We start from the raw sequence: 19,186 nt of genomic DNA on the forward strand, positions 1-19,186 counted from the left end.
CTTGCCAGTGATTTGAAAGTTCCATATAGGCTGAAAAATGCTTAACATCTAAGTTTGATTTAAAAATTCATGTTCTTATCATGTTCAAACGTGGTTTTTCCATGTATGGCACTGTCAAATACCAGATATGCTACAGTGTACTTGTGAATGCAAAGCAAATCAGATTTAAGGTTAGTAAATAATTTCTCCCCTTTTTTCACTCCAAACATTTGTTGCTAAGATTTTGATATTACAGCAATACACAGCTCTACCTTTAGTTAGCTCCAATTCAGAATCTGACATCAGAAAAACAAATCATGTGGCACAGACTTCCTGCCACATCAACTTCCTTGTGCTTACAAAGAAAGTCTTATTTTTGAAAAATCCAAATGACTATATAATAATGCAATTTAGATTATTAAATAACCAGAATTCTTACCTGGGCTTAATTCTACCAGGTATGGTAGTTTCTCAGGAGGAAGACAAGAGCCATAGCCAGACCCGTCAACTCTTTCCTTCCCCTTTAATGGCTTTCCATCAGTTATCTTCCTGGTTTTCTTTGGGACATAATCAGGAGGCCGCCTTTTCAACTGGAAGACCAGTACTCCTAGAACACAGCATTATACATCGTTTGAGTCACACTGCCAGTGAATAAACACACAACCAACATCTGTTAATCTGCAAGTGTCCCATAGGATTACTTTCAGCTTACTAAATTCCTGTCACTTCTTTAATTTTTCAGTATAGTGAATAATTTAGAAACTTTAGGATAAAATGCAAAACCTTTCTACTACCTAATTATGTAATACTACAAACAGTGTATAATGAAACAGTAAATAACTCTAATACTCCCTAGTATTTTAAGTGCCCAAAACCAAAACACGCTGGAATATATGTTAGAATTTCTTCCTTTACAGAGGATCCACAACATGGCTTACAACCCAAGGCACAAAAATACCTTAAAGGTTTTTGGACATACCTTTATCACTAGGCCACTCCCTGAATATCTGCAGTGGACACTCATCATCATCAAGAATAGTTTCTTTAGCACCTTTATCATCAGAGTGCTGAGCACCAGGAGGCAGCACGACCTAAAAAAGAATTAATCAGTTTTCAGAGCCATTAGTGGACAATTAGAACATTCAGGGTTATATCCTCTGATTACTTTCTTTGCACATGTTGTTTATAACAAGAGATAAGGCCAAAGAAACAATTTTGTTTTCCAAGATTTTCTAATTCTCCTCTCTTGCCTCTTGCTACAGGTTAAATCACACTTCCCAGAACACCAAGTAAGTCTAAAAAGCAAAGAAAATCAAGTTATGCTTAAAGTAGACAAGATCATCTTTCAGTAAGAAAAAATCATTCCAATTTCTCATCAGCTAAGACAAAAAAAGAAAAAAAAAATCTGTGGAGATGATAGTCAAAAACCAAAACTGAACTTTCCATTTTTATTTCACACATTGGAATCAGCCTTTCATTTTGCTAATGCCATTCTGCTAACACAACATATCTGTATCTTTAGAAAAGACACAACAAGCTGACAAAGACTATGTCATACCTCCTGCATCCTTGTCTTACCCTAAATTTACCTGGTCTACAGAAGGGACTAAGGGCACAACTGGAGTATTTCAAACAATTGCTTCATGCTGCCTAGCTCTGAGGAAGAAACAAAACCCTTTTGGAACAGAACTACAGACTGTTCCTACCTTTTACAGCTACATCCTCACAAGGCAGAGGAAGGGGGAAACCTTGATTCATGAAATCTGATCTTAAAGGAGACACAGCCTGTAATTTCATGCAATACTGCTCCCCGCAGCAATCAAGAACAAGTAACAATGACAGGCAGTATTACAGTTATTAAAGACAGATCTTTCAAAGCTGAATCAAAAAATAAAATAAAATACATTGTACTCCCACATTTGTAATCCTAACGTTATTTAAATTCATAGACAGTTCTATTTTAAACAAACTACTCCAAATTATTTCCATCTCTGAACTACGACCAAGATAAGACCTTCTGAAGTGATGCAGCCATTGGCTACAGCATCCTTCTATGCTGCAGCCCTCTAGAGACTTTCCACTCTCATTTGTTCCCTCCTTTCCACACCCTTTTCTGTGTTAACCAAGTTCCCACAGATCCACCTCAAACATCCTTTCATCTTCTTCCAAGCAGGAAACAAGTACATTTAAGATCAAAAGTATGTAATCTCTAAAACATTTTCTATGCAAAACTGGGCTAAACATAGGACTAATTAAATTATCTTTAATTAGATTTTCAAATAGACAAAATATTATAAAAGAAGGAAAACATTAAATTGTATAAACCAGAGGGAAACAGAAACACATCTACAGTCAAATCTTATCTTGCCAAGCCACTCTATTTCACATCTCAGATTTTAAAATCAATTATACCTACAGGATAATTAGGTTAACACTGTGTTTAAAGCTATATTCAACAAGTAACAATCTCAAAATTCCAAAGCCCTTGACACAGAAGGTAACCAGTTACAATGCAAGAAATACATGCATACCAGAAGCTGACCAATACTGAACTGGGAAGGAAACCAAAGAAAAACCAAATACAGTGAAGCCAGAGGAACAGAGGAGATACAAATGCACAGGTGCTATTTGAACCTGATACTATTTCTACCACGGAACTTGGATAAGCACTGGTACTCGGCGCTGGGTTTAAGGGCAGCAATGGTGAACTAGACAAGCACTGCTCCCCTCATCCTCCCTGCCAGTCACCATTCCCCTCATCTCTTAGGAAGCATGAGCTGGTAACTCAGACATACCTCACTTTAAAAAGGTCTGTGACCTAACCTGTAGGAAGATACAAAACACCACGCATGTGAGCTCCTGCACGCCAGGAGGCTTCTAATCGTTATGATGCCATTTTAGAAAACACCTCTGGTTTAGGCAAATGCTGCCTCAGTGCCACCCACAAAACTGGAATTCCTACATTGCAGAATAATGGAAAAGCATGGTAACAAGTCTATGTAATGCCTGGGTTTTGGCTTATGGGTGGAGATTTGCTTGAGTTTTTCAAAAGAGATGCACTAAAATATGCTTTTGTGAATTTTCATCTATACAGGCTGCTGAGATCAAGCACAGACATTTCACTGATTTCTGCAACAGAGATGGGTCAAACCAGCCTAATATCACAAGTTTTGGAAGCAGTCTATAAACTGAACCAAACACAAAACTGAGAATTAGACAAAATACACTCTGCTTCATCACGAGTCTACTCTTAAGTATATATAAATTATCATAAAGTCATTCCATTCTATATTTATTAATTTAAAATGCAGAGAAACATGCAGAAAATACAAGCTAAGAAAATTTAAATGAAGACCATAGCAACTTTGGACTTAAGTTCCAAAGCATTTGTTGGAATAAACAAGTAAGGGAGTATAAAGCCCCCTGTGATAAGTAATATATAGAGATCAAGCAATCAGATCCGTCCATTGTAAAAGTCTCACACAAGAAAAACCCCATGCTGTAACAGGTCTTCAACAAGCTCTTCTGTCATTTTAATGTTTTTTAAGTAAAAACTCTCATATCTACTGTATATTCGAGTACATCTGCTAATTGTAATTAATTAATCTACAATCTTCCTTACAAACTGGGAATACAGGCTTTGCACATCCCCCTACTAAAACAAACCAAAAAAGCCTAACAAAACAACAGCAGCGACAACACAAAAAAAACCCACAAAACCCCTGCAATGGATCTTGCTAAAATACTTAATGCCTTATGTCTGTAACAACTATTACTTAAAAAAACTATTCACCAATAAAACTACTCACCATGAAATGCGTATTTTTGCTTGACATTACAAAAAGTTATTAATGCCTTACCCTCAAGTAAAAAATAAATGCATTCTAAAAACAAAAGTCTAATCAAGATTCTGCTTTCAAGAGTTAACTGGTTTGCTGCATGCCTGAAGTCTAATGCCCCAAGTGAATATGCACAGGTAGCTTGGAAGATTGTCTAATTAATTTGACATCTTCAGAGATGTGCAGTGAACCCCGTATTATTCAGGGAAACTCAAATCAAGCAAACTGAAGCAAACAAAACACACATTGGAACAAACTGGTGTGTACTTGCTTACACAGAAGAGCACTTTAGAAGTTGGCATAAGGGTACAGCCTGATACACTGCAAACCAGTGTATGAAAGCAAATAACCAATAGGAAAGTGCCATTTACAATAAAAGTTGTCAGAAATGTTATGAAAAGGTCTTACAATGTTTATCTTTCAGCTGAAACTTCAGGAGTCATCTTTATTACAGGTACTTACACAGCCTTATAAATGTTTTGTCCTCTAACTTAAAATTCATCTTAATAGTTAAGTAAATTCAACTGCTTAAATCTTCAAAGATGACACTCACCTGGACTCAAAGAGAACAAAATGTTTCAAAATCCCAACCAGTAAGAAACTGAAGTTATATGTTCCACTGATAATAGCTGAACTCAACAAAATGTAAAGAATAGGAACATGTGCAGGATCTGTCTTACACAGAATACTGTAAAGTGTCAGAAGAACAGGGGCAAAAGGCATACACCAGGGCCAGAGAACAGCTATGAGACTTCAATATAAAGGAGTGTGCCATTGAACCAATTCAGTGGTGCATTTGCGAGTTTCCAAAAAAAGAGAACCGTGATTAAAGACACATCAGGTTAATTATCGGCTTTTTTAATATTTCAAGCAAGGAAAGCAACTTCATAAAATATCTGGCAAAAAAGCAATTTTAAAATCTAGATTTAAAATACTCAACTTTATTAATAAAAGAAGAACTATCATATTAAAAGCCAAGCACTGTATCAGCACAGGATGGCCAAGCAAATTTTAGCCAACTACAACAACTTACTGTCAGCAAATAAGGTCTGCTACACATAAGAGTTATAAAAACTGATCTGCTATTAGTCAGTGACGACCACTCATGTATACCAAATGTAAACATAAGCACATAATTTATATCAGTTCAGGAACTGACTGTATGAAGATGTCTTACTCGGAAAATACAAAATATGTTCCAGAAGTGCTTCCCAAAAAACTAACGTAAAACAATTTCTTTTGCAGCAAAGACTTCAATAACTTTTCCCAAGATCAAAGCAACATTCGCCAGACAAAATCTACATTAAACATCCTCACACAAGACCAGAAAATAGGAAGCAAGAGGGAACACTACCACTACAAAAAGAGTAACTCGCAACAGTTTCCTAGGTAAAGGTGCAATCAGTCCCTAATAAATTCCCTAATATTCAAAGATTTCATAATACTTCATAATAAGTCTGAACTAAACAGACTGAAGCAAAACTATCTTCCAAATTCAGCCTCAATGCCTCTGCTGTACCTGATACGGATACAATATCATGAGAAACTTTTTCCCCATTTTTTCTACATTTTAAGGAGCAAAAAATGCAAGTTTATTAGATAAGTTACAGTCAAAAATGTAATCAAACACTAGACTCAAACAAGGATCAATATTTTCAAGCCTCACTGTTCTCCCTGAGAACACAACATGGTCAGAAGTTTGTAATCGTTTATCAGTACTGCCCATGGGACTTTTTGATTAAAGCCACACCTCTAAGAAACAACAATTCTATGCAATTCATTCAGAGCTCCTAAAACAATTAAATTCTGAAAAGAAGAGGGTTACTTCAATCTTTTGTAATTTGTAATGAGGGTCAGCTACCACTGCAAGGTTTGAGGAAACAGTACACAACATACACCTTTTACAATGGAGCTCACCTCAGCACTTCCACTTCTGAGTGGACACTCTTAGTTCAGGGAAATAGCTTTGTACACAAATTTAGGTATCCACAGGATGAACTATTAGTTTATACATCTGTGAATCATCAGCACACTTAGTGGTATAAAGCCACAGTGCCAAATGAAGAAATATGCCATTTTCAGTATTAATGTTTTTCTATATAGAAAGCAGTAATTTAGTATGATTGCAAGATTATGAAGTTTAAAAAACAAAAAACCTGACATGTCACTTCACAATTCCTGAGGCTGTTAGATTTAGGGGAGGAAAAAAAAAAGTTAGTCATGGAACTAATCAAGTCATTCTATTTAGTTTAGAAGCTACTGCTAGAAAGAAAAACCAACCAAATATGAAATATGAGAAGATTGTCTTTTAGTAACTTACACGAGCAATACAATAATCCTTGGGATTTTCTTTTTCCAGACCATATTTTTCCAGGGCTTCAACAACTGCAAAGTCTGCAGTATCTGTAGTGGACAGCAGGATTGTCTTGTATGGTATATTTGGTTTTAAACTGTCTGCATAAATTCTCAGCGTCCCACCTTGGAAACAAAATGGAATTAACAATGCAACCAGAGAATAAAAAGAGACTTGAAGTAATTTATTTTATTTCTAACAGAATATCTCTTCAGAAATAATTCCATTACTCTACTAATACAAGAAAAATTACATAATATCCCCAAAATAGATTTATCTCTGCCATTGGTAAAAAATCTCCAGTGATATTTCCATAATTTATCTAATGAAGTCTTTTTTCCCAGTGTTTCACTATGCTTAGTATTACATTAAGTTAAAATGAAACAGTGGCAATGACTGGTTGAAGAACAGACCTTTCCTATCCTGACAGGAAGTTTGTGCTGATCTTCAAGAATTTCCCCTCTCTTTAACAAGCCCATTTAAGACTTCCCTCTAGACAATGTTTTCTACACCTCTCTTTCTTCACTACTCTTCCATGAACAGAATACATCATTTAAGATTTTATCAGTTCTAACATTGCTTCACTTGTTCTTTTCTAATGGTGTTTATACAATCACTGTTGTTATATCCCCACCCCATGAATGAGAAATACTTAATCATTGTTATTCACAAGATCTACCAGAATCCTTTATGCAGAACAATCAGTCCTTTACATCCTTTATTTACGACACTGACTGAATTTTCTCTTTCAGGACACTCAGCTTGTTCTTAGTACAATGAATGCCAGTTATTTCAGCAGCTTCCTCCGTTTGCCAGTCCAAGTCCATCCTTCCTTCTTTCCCAGTTTAGCACTGTTAGCAAGCTCAACGAGCATACTCACTCTCATCAGTCTACCCTCCACTGAAAGCTTTGCCTCACACTCATTATGGAACACCCTCCTGTGGAATTCTTACACCACAGATAAACTAGCCATGTGCAAAAAATGTTGGAAAAAACAAAAGTCAAATTTACAGGAGTTGCTGGCCGTAAGAATATTCTCGCAGTAAAATGTTTACTGTTTACAACTTAACCAGAAGAACTTAAAGTACCCGAGTCTGGTCTGCCATCAGAACTGCGAAATTCCTGCATTCTCTTCTCTAGTTTTTGCTGTCGCCGCCGTTTCATAACCACCTCAGGATTGGATATTGTGCGAGTGAAGCTGGTCTCAGGCATATCTTTGTAAACCTCAGCTGCAAGGCGAAAATTCTCACTGCCAAGTTAGTTTAAATAAAAAGAATGTCATTAAGACCTTAGAATACATATATCCTCATTACTTCACAAAGGATAAAAGGGCAGTAGGATTCGCAGACACAGGAGCTCATTTAAGTTATTGTAAGATGGTTTCTACATGCATCTCACTTTTGCTAAGGTTAATGCTGTTCATATACCCATGCTCACCTGAAATAAACAACCAATTTAAGGACTGCTAGTTGCTAGTTTTCAAAGAAAACAAGAGGTCTTCTACCTCTTAAAGATGGGGGCAGAGGGAAAGGCATTAAAGAAACTTTACATTACACCCCTAACTTTATTATAATTTCCAATACTGCAAAGCATGGGAAAGCTGAGTCAGCATGTGCTTGCAAGTCATGTTTTTTCTTTTCCTAATGCACTTGAAAACAACTATCATTTAATTTTTAAAAGTAAGTTTAAACCACTTACATATCATCCCCATGAAGAAGTCTATCATCTTTATCTGATGCTTGTCGCAATGCCTCTTTCTCACGTCTCTTTTTCTCTTTTTTTTCTTTTTTTGAGAGAGTTCGTTTGAAATTCTGAATGACTCCCTCTTTTTCTTGTTTTTCAGGCCCATTACTCTGAGCTTTCTGAAATAAATGAGTTTAAAACAGCTTCCATCAATTTCAGTCCAAAGAAAAGTTAGTATTGGTTTTAACTTTGCAGATGAATCTGTTTAAGACACAGTATCACTAGCCTGAAAAACAACACTCCAGGCAACAATACTCCCTTACACAACGATGGGACTAATGCTCTTGAGAAAAACACAGAGAAGGCAAATATAATGTCATGTTTCAAAGAAGGTATGAACTGATGCTACTCAAGAAAGTGAAGAAACTGCAGAATTTTACTTGAGTAATGCCTGGTATCTACCCCAAGTAATGCCTTGGCCCCAAAAGGCTAACTGAAGGCTGCAAAACAAATTTTGCTTCAAAGTAAAAATACTCTGTAACAACGCTGTGCTTAATCTGCTCTCAAGGCAACTGTGTTGGAGCACCAGATAAGAATAAACTGCAAAAAGAAAAACATCACTGAGGACTTTTTCCTCATGGTGTATTTTTCCAAGTTGTCCTCCCATTATTCTCTTCTTCAATTCCTGCTCCTTGCATACACAAGATACGTGTAATCCTAGGCTCATTTGCCTTCTGTAGAGAAGATTACAGAGCATGAGAGAAAGAAGATGCAGATTTTCTCGCTTCTATCAGGAAGTGAAGAACACAGAGAAGGAAGATTGAAGATCACTTAGTTCAATTAATAGGAATAGCAAGATTGGTATGTGTAGTGCAAGACACCATTAACCTTCCGTTCTACCCTGAAGCATGGGACGTATCCTGTAGTCAAAAGCACAGTCGAGGCTCATGTACCTATACCCAAAGCACCTCTAAAATTAACAAGCTCTAATTCCAAGAGCAAAGGAAATTTAGCGCTCAGCACAAGATCTTGCTTTAAGATAGCCCACACTGAACAGCATGTTTTCCATAGCTATAAGCAACCAAGCTACATATAATATATGCAATTATATGACTTCGGGAGCCAAAGTCTAATCTAATCTAATGTTTAAATTGCTAATATTAAAGCAAACTTTTGTATGGCTGATGTTGGCAGCTCCTTCATTTTGCATTTGTAAGAGAAAAAAATAATCAACAACCAAAAAAACCAAACCAAACCAAACCAAAAAAACCTGCACAAAAGGAAAGTGTCTTCCATTATTTTTTTCAAGAAACAGAATGTTACCTAGGGAGGTAATAATGTTTAGCTCTTTAACTCCCCCTGGCATTCCCTTTTAAAAGCTTTGCAAGAGGCAGGATTACCTCCTGGTATCTGGCACCATATACTATCTGAGGAAATTTTAAAGTCATCATAATAGAACAAAGCAAGCTTTAAGTTCTCCAGGCATTACATGTTCCAGTACTAGACAGCTATGTGGATCACAGCATCACCATCCATCTGAAAGATAACAAAAATGCTGTGTTGCAAAGATGGACTTTAAGTATCTAAAAATACTTGCTCCAAATATTGAAGGTCATGAACAGCAGTTGTTTCCAAGAATTAAAAAAGTAGAAATTTTGTTTTCCTATATAAGCAACCCCCACACATTTCAAAACTGCAGTTACCACTAACATGCTCCATAAAGACTCACCTTTGGAGGAATTGTATCATTTTCATTCTTGAGGACAAACCTTCCCTCTCGATCATCTTTGTTCCAGTTTAACTGTACAACAAGAGGCTTCTCATCTACATCTAATCTTCTTTCTTCTTCAAAACAATGAAAAGCAGTAACAGTTACTTGGCATCTCAAGAGCAAAGATATTTAGAGATAAGTTAAGCTCTTAAAAAAAACCAAAAGGTTTGCCTAACAGAACACATCAAATGATGCTTTCCTGTTAAGTACAGGGACAGAAAGCAAGCTTGGGAATGTAGCCTTACATGTCCCCTTTCCAGCAATGAGCCCAAGTGTATTCTATGTATTTACATAAGCTAAAGGTCCCCATAAGGTAGTCTTGCATAACTCCTCTGTCAGAACTAAGTGTGGGAACACAACATTACCACTCTGGAGAACTTAGATCTAGAGTTAAAATGTTTAGAAATTTGTAACATCCTGGGACTTCCAAATACTAATTTCTCTCATTTTAAATTTACTTTAAAGTAGACCACAGTCTGATTGCAGCCCAAGAAATACTATTCTACAAAGACTGCACAAAAATAAAGAAGATTACAAAATTTAAAAAATAAAATAAATCAAAAAGCCCCCCAACATTATGTAGATCTGTGAAAAAATTTCATTTAGTGTATTACATCTATTTTAAGTATATGGAAAAACAATTGACAGAGTGGTTAAAAAACTTAAGCAAGTCTTGCACTTGACTTTCCCTTTGAGAAGTAGGAGACAGTACATATGCACAGGAAAACAATGATGTCTTCTTAGTTACTTCTATTTAGTAAGAAACACTCCTATTGATTGAGGCACCTTGCATGCCTCAGTCATCTGTTAAAAAATCAGAAATTTGCTCTGCAAAAAAACCAATTTCATTTTGACTACAGGTACAGTGCTAACAGATTTTTAAAGAAAGCTAAAGTAGAAAAAATTTAATTATTTTCAGTCTTTCAAATGCAGAATTTAAGGTCGTTCAAGCACTTGTGTGAACTTCTGAAGTACCAAAAATAAAAAGCACAACCAAAAGCTAGTTTCTCCTGTATCTGTCTCCACTACCACCACACACACTATGACCTTCTAATCTGAAACAGACAAATGCTGGGAGTACCAAAGGCTATTTAGATATCCAAGTTCTTCACAGGTAACATTAGGACATTTAAGAAACACAGTGGCTTCAAATAATATTAAGCTGAACTTCCCCCAGTTCAGCAGTAAAAGAACATGAGTTATAAGGCTACCTATCAAAGGCCCACAACTTCAAAGAACAGAAGATGTACTCTTAACTGCTCCAATTTAACAATCCTAGTCTCCCATTTTAAGTTTAGTCGTTACCTACTAGTCCTAAAAATAGCAACTCTCTCACAAATGTCAACAAATTAACAGGATGTCAATTAGAGGGTTTAATAAATCATAATCAAATCTTACACAAACTGCAGGCCTGGTATACATAATTAAGTTTTGAAAACCACTCCCCAAAAAACAATTAGTAGCAACATATTTAGGAATAAAAAACCCACGTCTCAAGTGTTTCAGAAGCTGGGGGCAAACCTAAAGATACTTTGGCTGGGAGTAGATTTGACGGTCATGTGGATGCAGGAAGGACTTAATGAATAAATACAAACCTCCACTGACATGCACTTCATAAAGTGAGTATTTAGGGGATGACAACATTCGCATGTCTGGTCGAAATTTCTCTGCAAGAGTTTCTATCACATCTTGAGTTGTGGCAGTACTAGAGACACGGATACATTTTGTTGCAAAATTTCCAGCTGCTTTGTCTTGGAAGTAGAATCTCATTACTCCATGAAACTCGAGATCCTGTAAGGAAATAAAAATACATATCTGAGTGCTGGCTAACAGTTATAAGGTTCAGAGTTCTCTTATTATTCATTAGTTACAAATTTATTATGAAAATATCAGACCTTCAAATACTACACTGGTTTTCAAAATTTTCATGACAGTAGAATTAAAAACCAGGACTATAAACTTGGAGAAAAAAAACAAAACAAAAAACAGGCTATCCTGCAAAAAGAAATTAAGGACTATATATTATTGAAAATACTGAACTTGAATCTTTAAGTATTCAAATTTACAACTCTTGTCAGGAGAATTAATAAAACTTCTTTTCTAAAACCTAGAAACCTAGAAAACCTCTTTTCTAAAACCCAGAAATTAGTCTTGAAGACTAATTGAGAACAGGCCGCTGCAGCCAAACCCTGTAAAAGTGTATGCTCACAGAACAGCAGTGTGTCTCAAAGAGAACAGCTTGCTGTCACAGAAGTCACAGAATCATCTTTTCTCTCCTCCTTCCACCCCTTCATGCACTCCTCTCTCACGCTGGCATCTGTTTGTCCCAGAAACAGCCTGTTAAAGAAGTTAAACCATTTGACTTGTTTGTATTTTATATTTTAAGAAAGGTTAGTAGTACAGCTACTAAAAGTTAGTTTGGTACAGCTCCCTAAAGATTCTGTGAGGGAAGGAAAGTTCCAGGACCAACACAAGCTGAAGAAAGGGACTGCAGCTGTCAGCCAGGTGGCTACACTACAACTGCAATGGCAATCTGTTCAAACTATTGTAAATTGACATCCTCATTTGTGTTTGCATTAGCCATTGGAGCTCATGCTCTACTGCAGCACACCAAACTTCAGGAGGATACTGTCTGCTCATGCTACTCCACTACTGCTCTGAACAACAACTCCAAATTCAAATTTTACTTCCCCAGTGGTCTCCACCTGGTCAACTTTTGCCCTTTGCATAAATCCCAGCAATCATGGGGCCCTGCACTCAAGAGGAATTATGGATATCCAAGTCTCCAGTTGACTTTGCCAGGTTTACTCTACAGTTTAATAATCATTGCTCCTGTCTTCACTCTCCAGAGGCTTTGAAATAGGCAAATCTTTAGGTGTTGAGCACCGTGATAGATTTCATGCTAAGCACAGCCCTTTCCAGTGCTACATCTGATCACAGGACACACATCACAACATTTCTTTGAACAGCAAAGAATCGAGGTATTTATTGAAGCTACTCTATCATTCAGAAGGACCTTTGTGAAAAGAAAAGAAAAAAGAAGAATATTTCAAAAGGAATTAAAAAGTTAAATAACCTACACTTAGACAAACATCTGTGTCACCTAGATACATGCAGAAGTAAGCACTGTTCTTCCCAGGATACTCCCAAGCCTACACCAATACAGCAGCCCAAAGAAATGCACCATGGACCTAGACAATGGCTGATTGTGTTTTATTGCCTTTGTTATCCTAACAATTTACAGAATTAATCCTTCTGAGCTTCTGCTGTTCCCACAGAACTACCTATTGTACTTCCAAACCAGTGTTTCTTCCTGCAAGGAGTTACAGTTTCCATATTCCTCACTCCAAACTCCCACCTCTGCATACACTCTGAACTTAGCTGCAATTACACAAAGGTTCTCAATTCTTCAGCCGTGAACATTCACCTCTGAAAACTATCCTGACCATTTAATTTCTTGTCTTAATTATATATACCAAATTATTAACTAATTATCCATACAAGGACTTATCCCTCTCATGCAGAAGGCTACCAAATGACTTCTGGAAATTCTACCTACCATAGCAAATTGGAGCTCCCTTACATGTGTTCTTATTAATGCCTTCAATGAATTCCAAAAGGTCTGAAGCACAACTTCTTTTCTAAGTTCTGTTGACCATTCCACAGCGTATTATAATACACACCACGTGTCCATGAATTCTGTAGGTTAATGCAGTTTCTACTCACACAGATAACATCACCAGTGAACGTCCTTTGTAATACTGGGTTCAAACTGCATTTGCATCCAACGACCTGAAGGTGTCCACCTAACAGAGCCATTACAGACCTCTTAGTAAAATTACTTCATCCCTCACTTCCTATAGTTATTGTATGAGTATTTTCTGGTTCTTGTAACTTGCTTTCTTGCTTTTTCCTCTCTTAACAAATGCTGATTTGAAAGCATTCCTCAATTTTTTTTCTATCTTATGCTTTCATATTCTGCTTGGTTTATAACCTCACAATTTTCCTTATTTGGATAATACTTCAGCTTTCCAGTAACTATCCTTGCCTGATGCTCAGTCATGCCAGCTTCCTTTCACAGTTCCCTTGATAGCTGGCATGCTTTTGGTGAGTACCTCCAGCACAGCATCTTTAACTCTCAGCAGGTGTTACTACTCGCCCCTTTCAGCTTGACCAAGCTTTCCTAGGGCGGGTATGCTGCATTTCCAACTGGGTTGGAAAGTTCCGTACTTCTTGTAAGAAAAATGAAACTAAGCACGTCATGATCTCTAGAAAGGAGAGCATTCCCACAGGTAATATTCTGAGTCATGTTCCACACACTCTTTTGTGTGGATTTGATTTAAACAGTTGCCTCTTCTGCTAATACTCCTTAACCATGATGCTTCACAAAACAGCCACAGTATTTTTATAATCAACTTAAAGTTTCAAGCCACTTGTTTGATTGTTGCAAAAGACAACACATGAGCTTTTTCTGCAGAAGTATCATGAAGCACAATCATATCCCATTTGGAACACTTTTTTCCCTTTATACAAGGTTTTCCCCACCACCATCTCAAGGTACTGCTGAAGCAAGAATTAAAAGAGAAAAATGAGCACATTGCTAATCTTTTCCATGCATTATGTGTCAGTTCCCATATAGAGATAAGATTCCAGTAGCTTTTTCCAATCTGCAGATTTTTTAACAATACAGCAGAGATTGATGAGCAAGGGAAGGGAAGATAGGTCCATTCAGGGAAGACGTAAAAAACAATTCATGAAGCTTTCTAAACTACCATGTTTGTTGTTGCTAATACTATTATTATAATTACTAATATTAATATTTTATGTTTTACTGTTACAACTTATTTCTACTTCCAGACACTAACAAAGCAGACAAGACAAAAGTTCATTCTGAATTCTCAAGATACAATGTCTGTATAAGCAAGTTTTGTTTTCATTTTCTAGAAGAAGTAATGTGTTTTCTAAAGCATTGCCAATTGACAATCTGGATATACAAACAGCTGAATGCACTGATCACTGACTGTCCATTTCCCCTATCCTCTTCCATGGCATGTTCTCAAGCTGTGTCCCCACAGTCCATGTCCTACTCCCCACTCTCCACTTTTTCCAAAGTTTTCTGCTGAAAAAAAAAAGACTGCACAACAGCATCACAATCAGTGATGTGATGATCAAACAGTATCACTTTCCCATATAAAACTCCTTTTAATGTTTTATTTCCATTATGTTCCAAACTGTACCTTGGGGCATTGCTAGACTACTACAGATTTAAATAAAAATATTTGATGACATGGAAGTAATTGGTTTCACGTTCCAAAAAAATCAGGAAATAGGAGACTACAAAACTAAAAAAAACCCCTTCTAGTCTTCATTATTTTTTTTATATGACATGTGTGTTTATGTGTGTGTATAGCTCCAGTTCAAGCCATATTTAACTTGCCAGCCATGTGCTTAGCCAATAAATACCAACTACACAGAGACACATGCCACCACTCAGACAAGGTAGGCACTCCACTTAAACTTCCACTCTCCACTCTAACTCTGCATTTAAGTGTTTATTTTTCAGAGTTTTTTGTTTCATCCTCAAACTCATTCATTTCTGAATTTATTTGTAAAGACTGCTAGGCACCTTCACTGCAGTTTATAATACGAACTTGTGTCAAGAAAAGAGGCTATAGAATAAAAATTGCTTGTCCTAAACCAGGTAGATATAGAAGCATCTATTATTCCCTGATATATTCTTGTAAGCGAAGGAATTTCCCCAAAACACTTACAAATCTCTTGAAGCCATCTTTCTCTAAAGATGAGAACTGCCATTTAGCAGTTAACAAAAAGAAATTAAAATGTTTTCTGGATTTCAACAATGACTAATTACTTAAGTGTATGAACACTCCTAAATTCCTCTCAGGAGTTTATGTGCATCATGAGCAATTTTAGCTCTATCATCTGATCACGTTAGATATTTTATGTACCTGCTGTGCAAGTTCATGGCTTATGTTGGAATGAGAGGGTACAGACCAGTCTTCAGCCACACAAGTACAGTCAATTTTCACAAAATTTTAATTCTGATCATCTAGACTGCAAAACATATTTTAAAGAGCACATAGCAAAAGTCAGCTTTTTAGGCCTTTCAAATAATAAAGGCCATTTTGCTCAAATACAAAGCATACTTATTCCTTTTTATCACTATCAAATGAAGTTATGATAGTTTCCAAAAGCATATCCTACTCAAAGGTTTCAACTTACATAGTAACTGCCAGTTAAACATAGTTTCTTGGTTTTACAAACAAAAGTAAGCTGTACCACCTCTTCATTAGGCACAAAGAAAAGAGTTCATAAAAGCATTTGAAATACCTACTTATGACTTTTTGCATAAAGTCAGTGACAGGCAGTAACTGCTTCAAAACCAATGGGTTATATGTTCCAAAAGTGTGTCTTTAGAAAACAAAAACACACAAAAGCATCAGAATGAAACACCTGAAACAACACTTTCTCAAACTGAGAAGACTCCAAAACTCTACAAAATCTTGTGAAAAGCTTTGATTAAACATTCTTAGAAAACATCTGCATTCTCAGTGCCATCACTTCCTCTGACATTCTCCTCAAGGACCTCATACCATCATTAAATGAAAAAGAGGAATACAAAAGCAGGAAGCAAAAAACTTTTAACACATAGTCAGTCACACAGAATCCTCAAGTCATACTTAAAACTGAAGATGTGATGTACAAGTTATCACACCAATCATCATCAATGTTTTCCATGAGGCTTCACAAAAGTGATTCCTGTTTCTCAAAACAGTTTGATCCTTAAATCTAGTTCCCAGTTACTTACTGTCAAGGGTGGATTTGTGCTTTAAAGCAGTAATCGGTAATAATGAAGATCACTCATTTGAAGTTATACTATAGAAAAATACAAGTAAAAGATGCAGTGAAGAGCATCTCAAGCTCCCCTCTGCAGTTATGAAGAGTGGTTACATCCACATATGGAAAATGTTAATAATTATGGAAGGCAAAGATGTTTAATGCTTCAGCTATCCAAAACAAAGAAAATCCCCACCAAAAAAAAAAAAAAAAAATCATCTTCTCCAAACCTCTCTTTCTGCCAATCATTCCATTCTCGTGTAACAAGAATATCACAGTAAAGAAGGAATATGAAAAACAAGTAGAAACAGATAAAAAGACTGCACTGTACGTAAAGCTTGGAAAAAGCCTGCAACGTGACACAATGAGATTTACAGCAGGGAAACCTGGACTTCCTGAAGAATCCGAGAGGCCTCTGCAAACAAAGCAATAATATCCAGGAGCCAAAATCTACCACCATGCTCACATATGAGAAAGGAAACCCCTCCTTTAAAGTGTCAGAGATAATGAGAGAGTGTTTATCACAATATGTAGGGCACAGCAATGAATGAAATCAAGACTACTATTCCCGCAAGCCAGCAAAGAATACCCACAAGCTTTTAAACTCCTACCCCACCTGTATCCATCACAAAGCACTACATACTTCAATACTTAAGCATATTACACACTACCCATTCCATAAACCATTCAATCCCTGGAGCAGCAGAGAATGTACAAGTTTCCCTTCAGAAATCCTCATCTGCACCCCCTCCAAGAGGCTATCATCTTTGATCTCTTTCAGCTGCATTGGTAACACTGTTTGCCTTGCAAGCACATTCTGCATGACTGCATCTACAAAATACCAAAATCCAGCACTAAGAACATCCCATCTTTCTTCGTGCCCCATTCAAATTCTGTAGGCAAAAATCTACAGACAACTAAGCTGCAATTACTATTCAGGTACATGTGCTTGTTGGTCGGGAGTTTTGCTAATAGAATATAAATAACAATAAAACCAATCCACAGTGCAAAAATTAGAACTGAAGCACATACTAGCTGCTTGACACATGAATTCAGGTCACAACAATATTGATATAACAGGTTAGCACAGCAACAGTATTATCAATGCAGGATATTCTGAAACAGTCATATAATGCCTTTGTATCTGACTTCTTGTCAGTCTGCACAGTAAAATGGAATTGCTTCCTTTGCCTCTCCAAAAGCCGTATGTATGCAACAAATCTGTGGAATTCTAAGAAATACATTTTAAAAAATATTTCCTACAATATTTTAAAACCCACTTAAATCAGTAAGGGAATAAGCACTGTGAAATTTCATGAGGGTGAGGTTTCTAGCACTCAATTCCCATAATGACTGCTCAACTTCAAACTTGAGTACAGGCAATACTATTAAAAAGGAATTGCAAATAGTTTAAAAAAAAATCCTGGTAACTGTTATGAACTGTTTTCCATGTAGCAAAGAAAAGCAGTGTTCTTGTTAACTATAGTTTTTGAGTTAACTTCAAAAAGTGCAGCTTCATGATTAAAGAAAGACTACCTTTAATCTAACAGAAGAAAGGAAGAACAATACAGATGAAAAAACAGCTCCTATGAAAAAATAATTTTCATCAGCTTTATTTCCTCTTCCAAACCTTTGACACCTGGATCAACAAAGACTTTCCACTACAGAATGACTCATTCTGCCACAACAGTTTAGACACTGTAATGTTCACAGAAGCAGGACCAACAGCTGAGCTTTCTGTCAGAGAGAATTACCAATAACTCACAACACGAAGATCATAACTAAATGAAACCTCCTCTTTATTTTCCTGAGGAAAATTACATCTTAGGAACCAGCCCCACTACAGTATGAAACAAAACCTTAAGACCAATAAACAAGAGGTACTACAAACATTTTCACAATATAAATGTAATGCAATTAAGTCAATGCAAAACCCACTGCAGTATATGACAAATGGTACACAGAATCTTAAACTAAGGACAAAATTCAAGGCTGTAACTATCATATCCACTAAAAAAGTATTAACTTTCATAAATGCAGCTTGAATCCCCATGTGAACCTTGAATTATCATAGATATAAATATTTGACTGTATACTTTATATGCACTGTCCCTGCTTCCTGTTGCCTATCTGTCCCCAACAGCAAGACTAATTAACACAAAAACTCTTGGGATGAAACAAACATTATTGTAATCTTCAATACTTTCCTGCTAACTTACACCTCACAGATCAAAAAATTAAGTTTCAAAAGAGACCCATCTATACCAGGTAGATCACAGAGAGTATTTCCTACCAACTTCAAACCAAACCAAACCTAGTTGTTTTCAGAATAGTCTTTTACCAGAGCCACCACATTCTGTGTGCAGCCATCAACCATACTTCATTCTGAATACACTGAAGTTTTTATAACCTTTTACAACAGACACTATTACACAAGCAACATGAAATGTCTTCATAGAAGATTTATGACTCGAAAAGCAGCTACCATTAAAACTGAAAAAAAAATCTGCCAAGGGCACTCCTCAAAAGCATGACAGACATTACCTTCCAACTCCTAATTTTCAAACCTACAGTAAGTGATCAGCAAAATCAGCACAGCACCTGCAACACAGCTGCTGCCTGCCCCCTGCAGGGTGTGCTTTGTTAAGCTGCGGTGGACAGCATTTACACAATCAACCAGAGAACACGCAGATCTGTTCTCTG

At 36.5% G+C, this 19,186-nt stretch overlaps 1 protein-coding gene across 24 annotated transcripts in view; it reads right to left on the minus strand.

Moving 5' to 3' along the window:
* AFDN (afadin, adherens junction formation factor) overlaps positions 1-19,186 on the minus strand; it is a 119,597-nt gene that overhangs the window by 74,163 nt on the left and 26,248 nt on the right. For 18 of the 24 annotated variants that reach the window (XR_004238829.1, XM_032102415.1, XM_032102417.1 and 15 more), the window contains exons 2-8: positions 11,221-11,416; positions 9,584-9,699; positions 7,870-8,033; positions 7,260-7,420; positions 6,139-6,296; positions 959-1,070; positions 419-586 (exon numbers count right to left, since the gene is read on the minus strand). Coding sequence is in view for 23 of the 24 variants with exons in the window: in XM_032102415.1 (XP_031958306.1) it covers positions 419-586; positions 959-1,070; positions 6,139-6,296; positions 7,260-7,420; positions 7,870-8,033; positions 9,584-9,699; positions 11,221-11,416 (1,075 nt within the window). In the remaining variant the exon portion in view is untranslated. The remainder of the gene's footprint in view (positions 1-418; positions 587-958; positions 1,071-6,138; positions 6,297-7,259; positions 7,421-7,869; positions 8,034-9,583; positions 9,700-11,220; positions 11,417-19,186) is intronic. The other 6 variants (XM_032102419.1, XM_032102409.1, XM_032102420.1 and 3 more) reach the window with 1 other exon arrangement.

The sequence above is a fragment of the Corvus moneduloides genome, chromosome 3 (assembly GCF_009650955.1).
Source record: "Corvus moneduloides isolate bCorMon1 chromosome 3, bCorMon1.pri, whole genome shotgun sequence".
NCBI classification, from domain to species: Eukaryota; Metazoa; Chordata; class Aves; order Passeriformes; family Corvidae; genus Corvus; species Corvus moneduloides.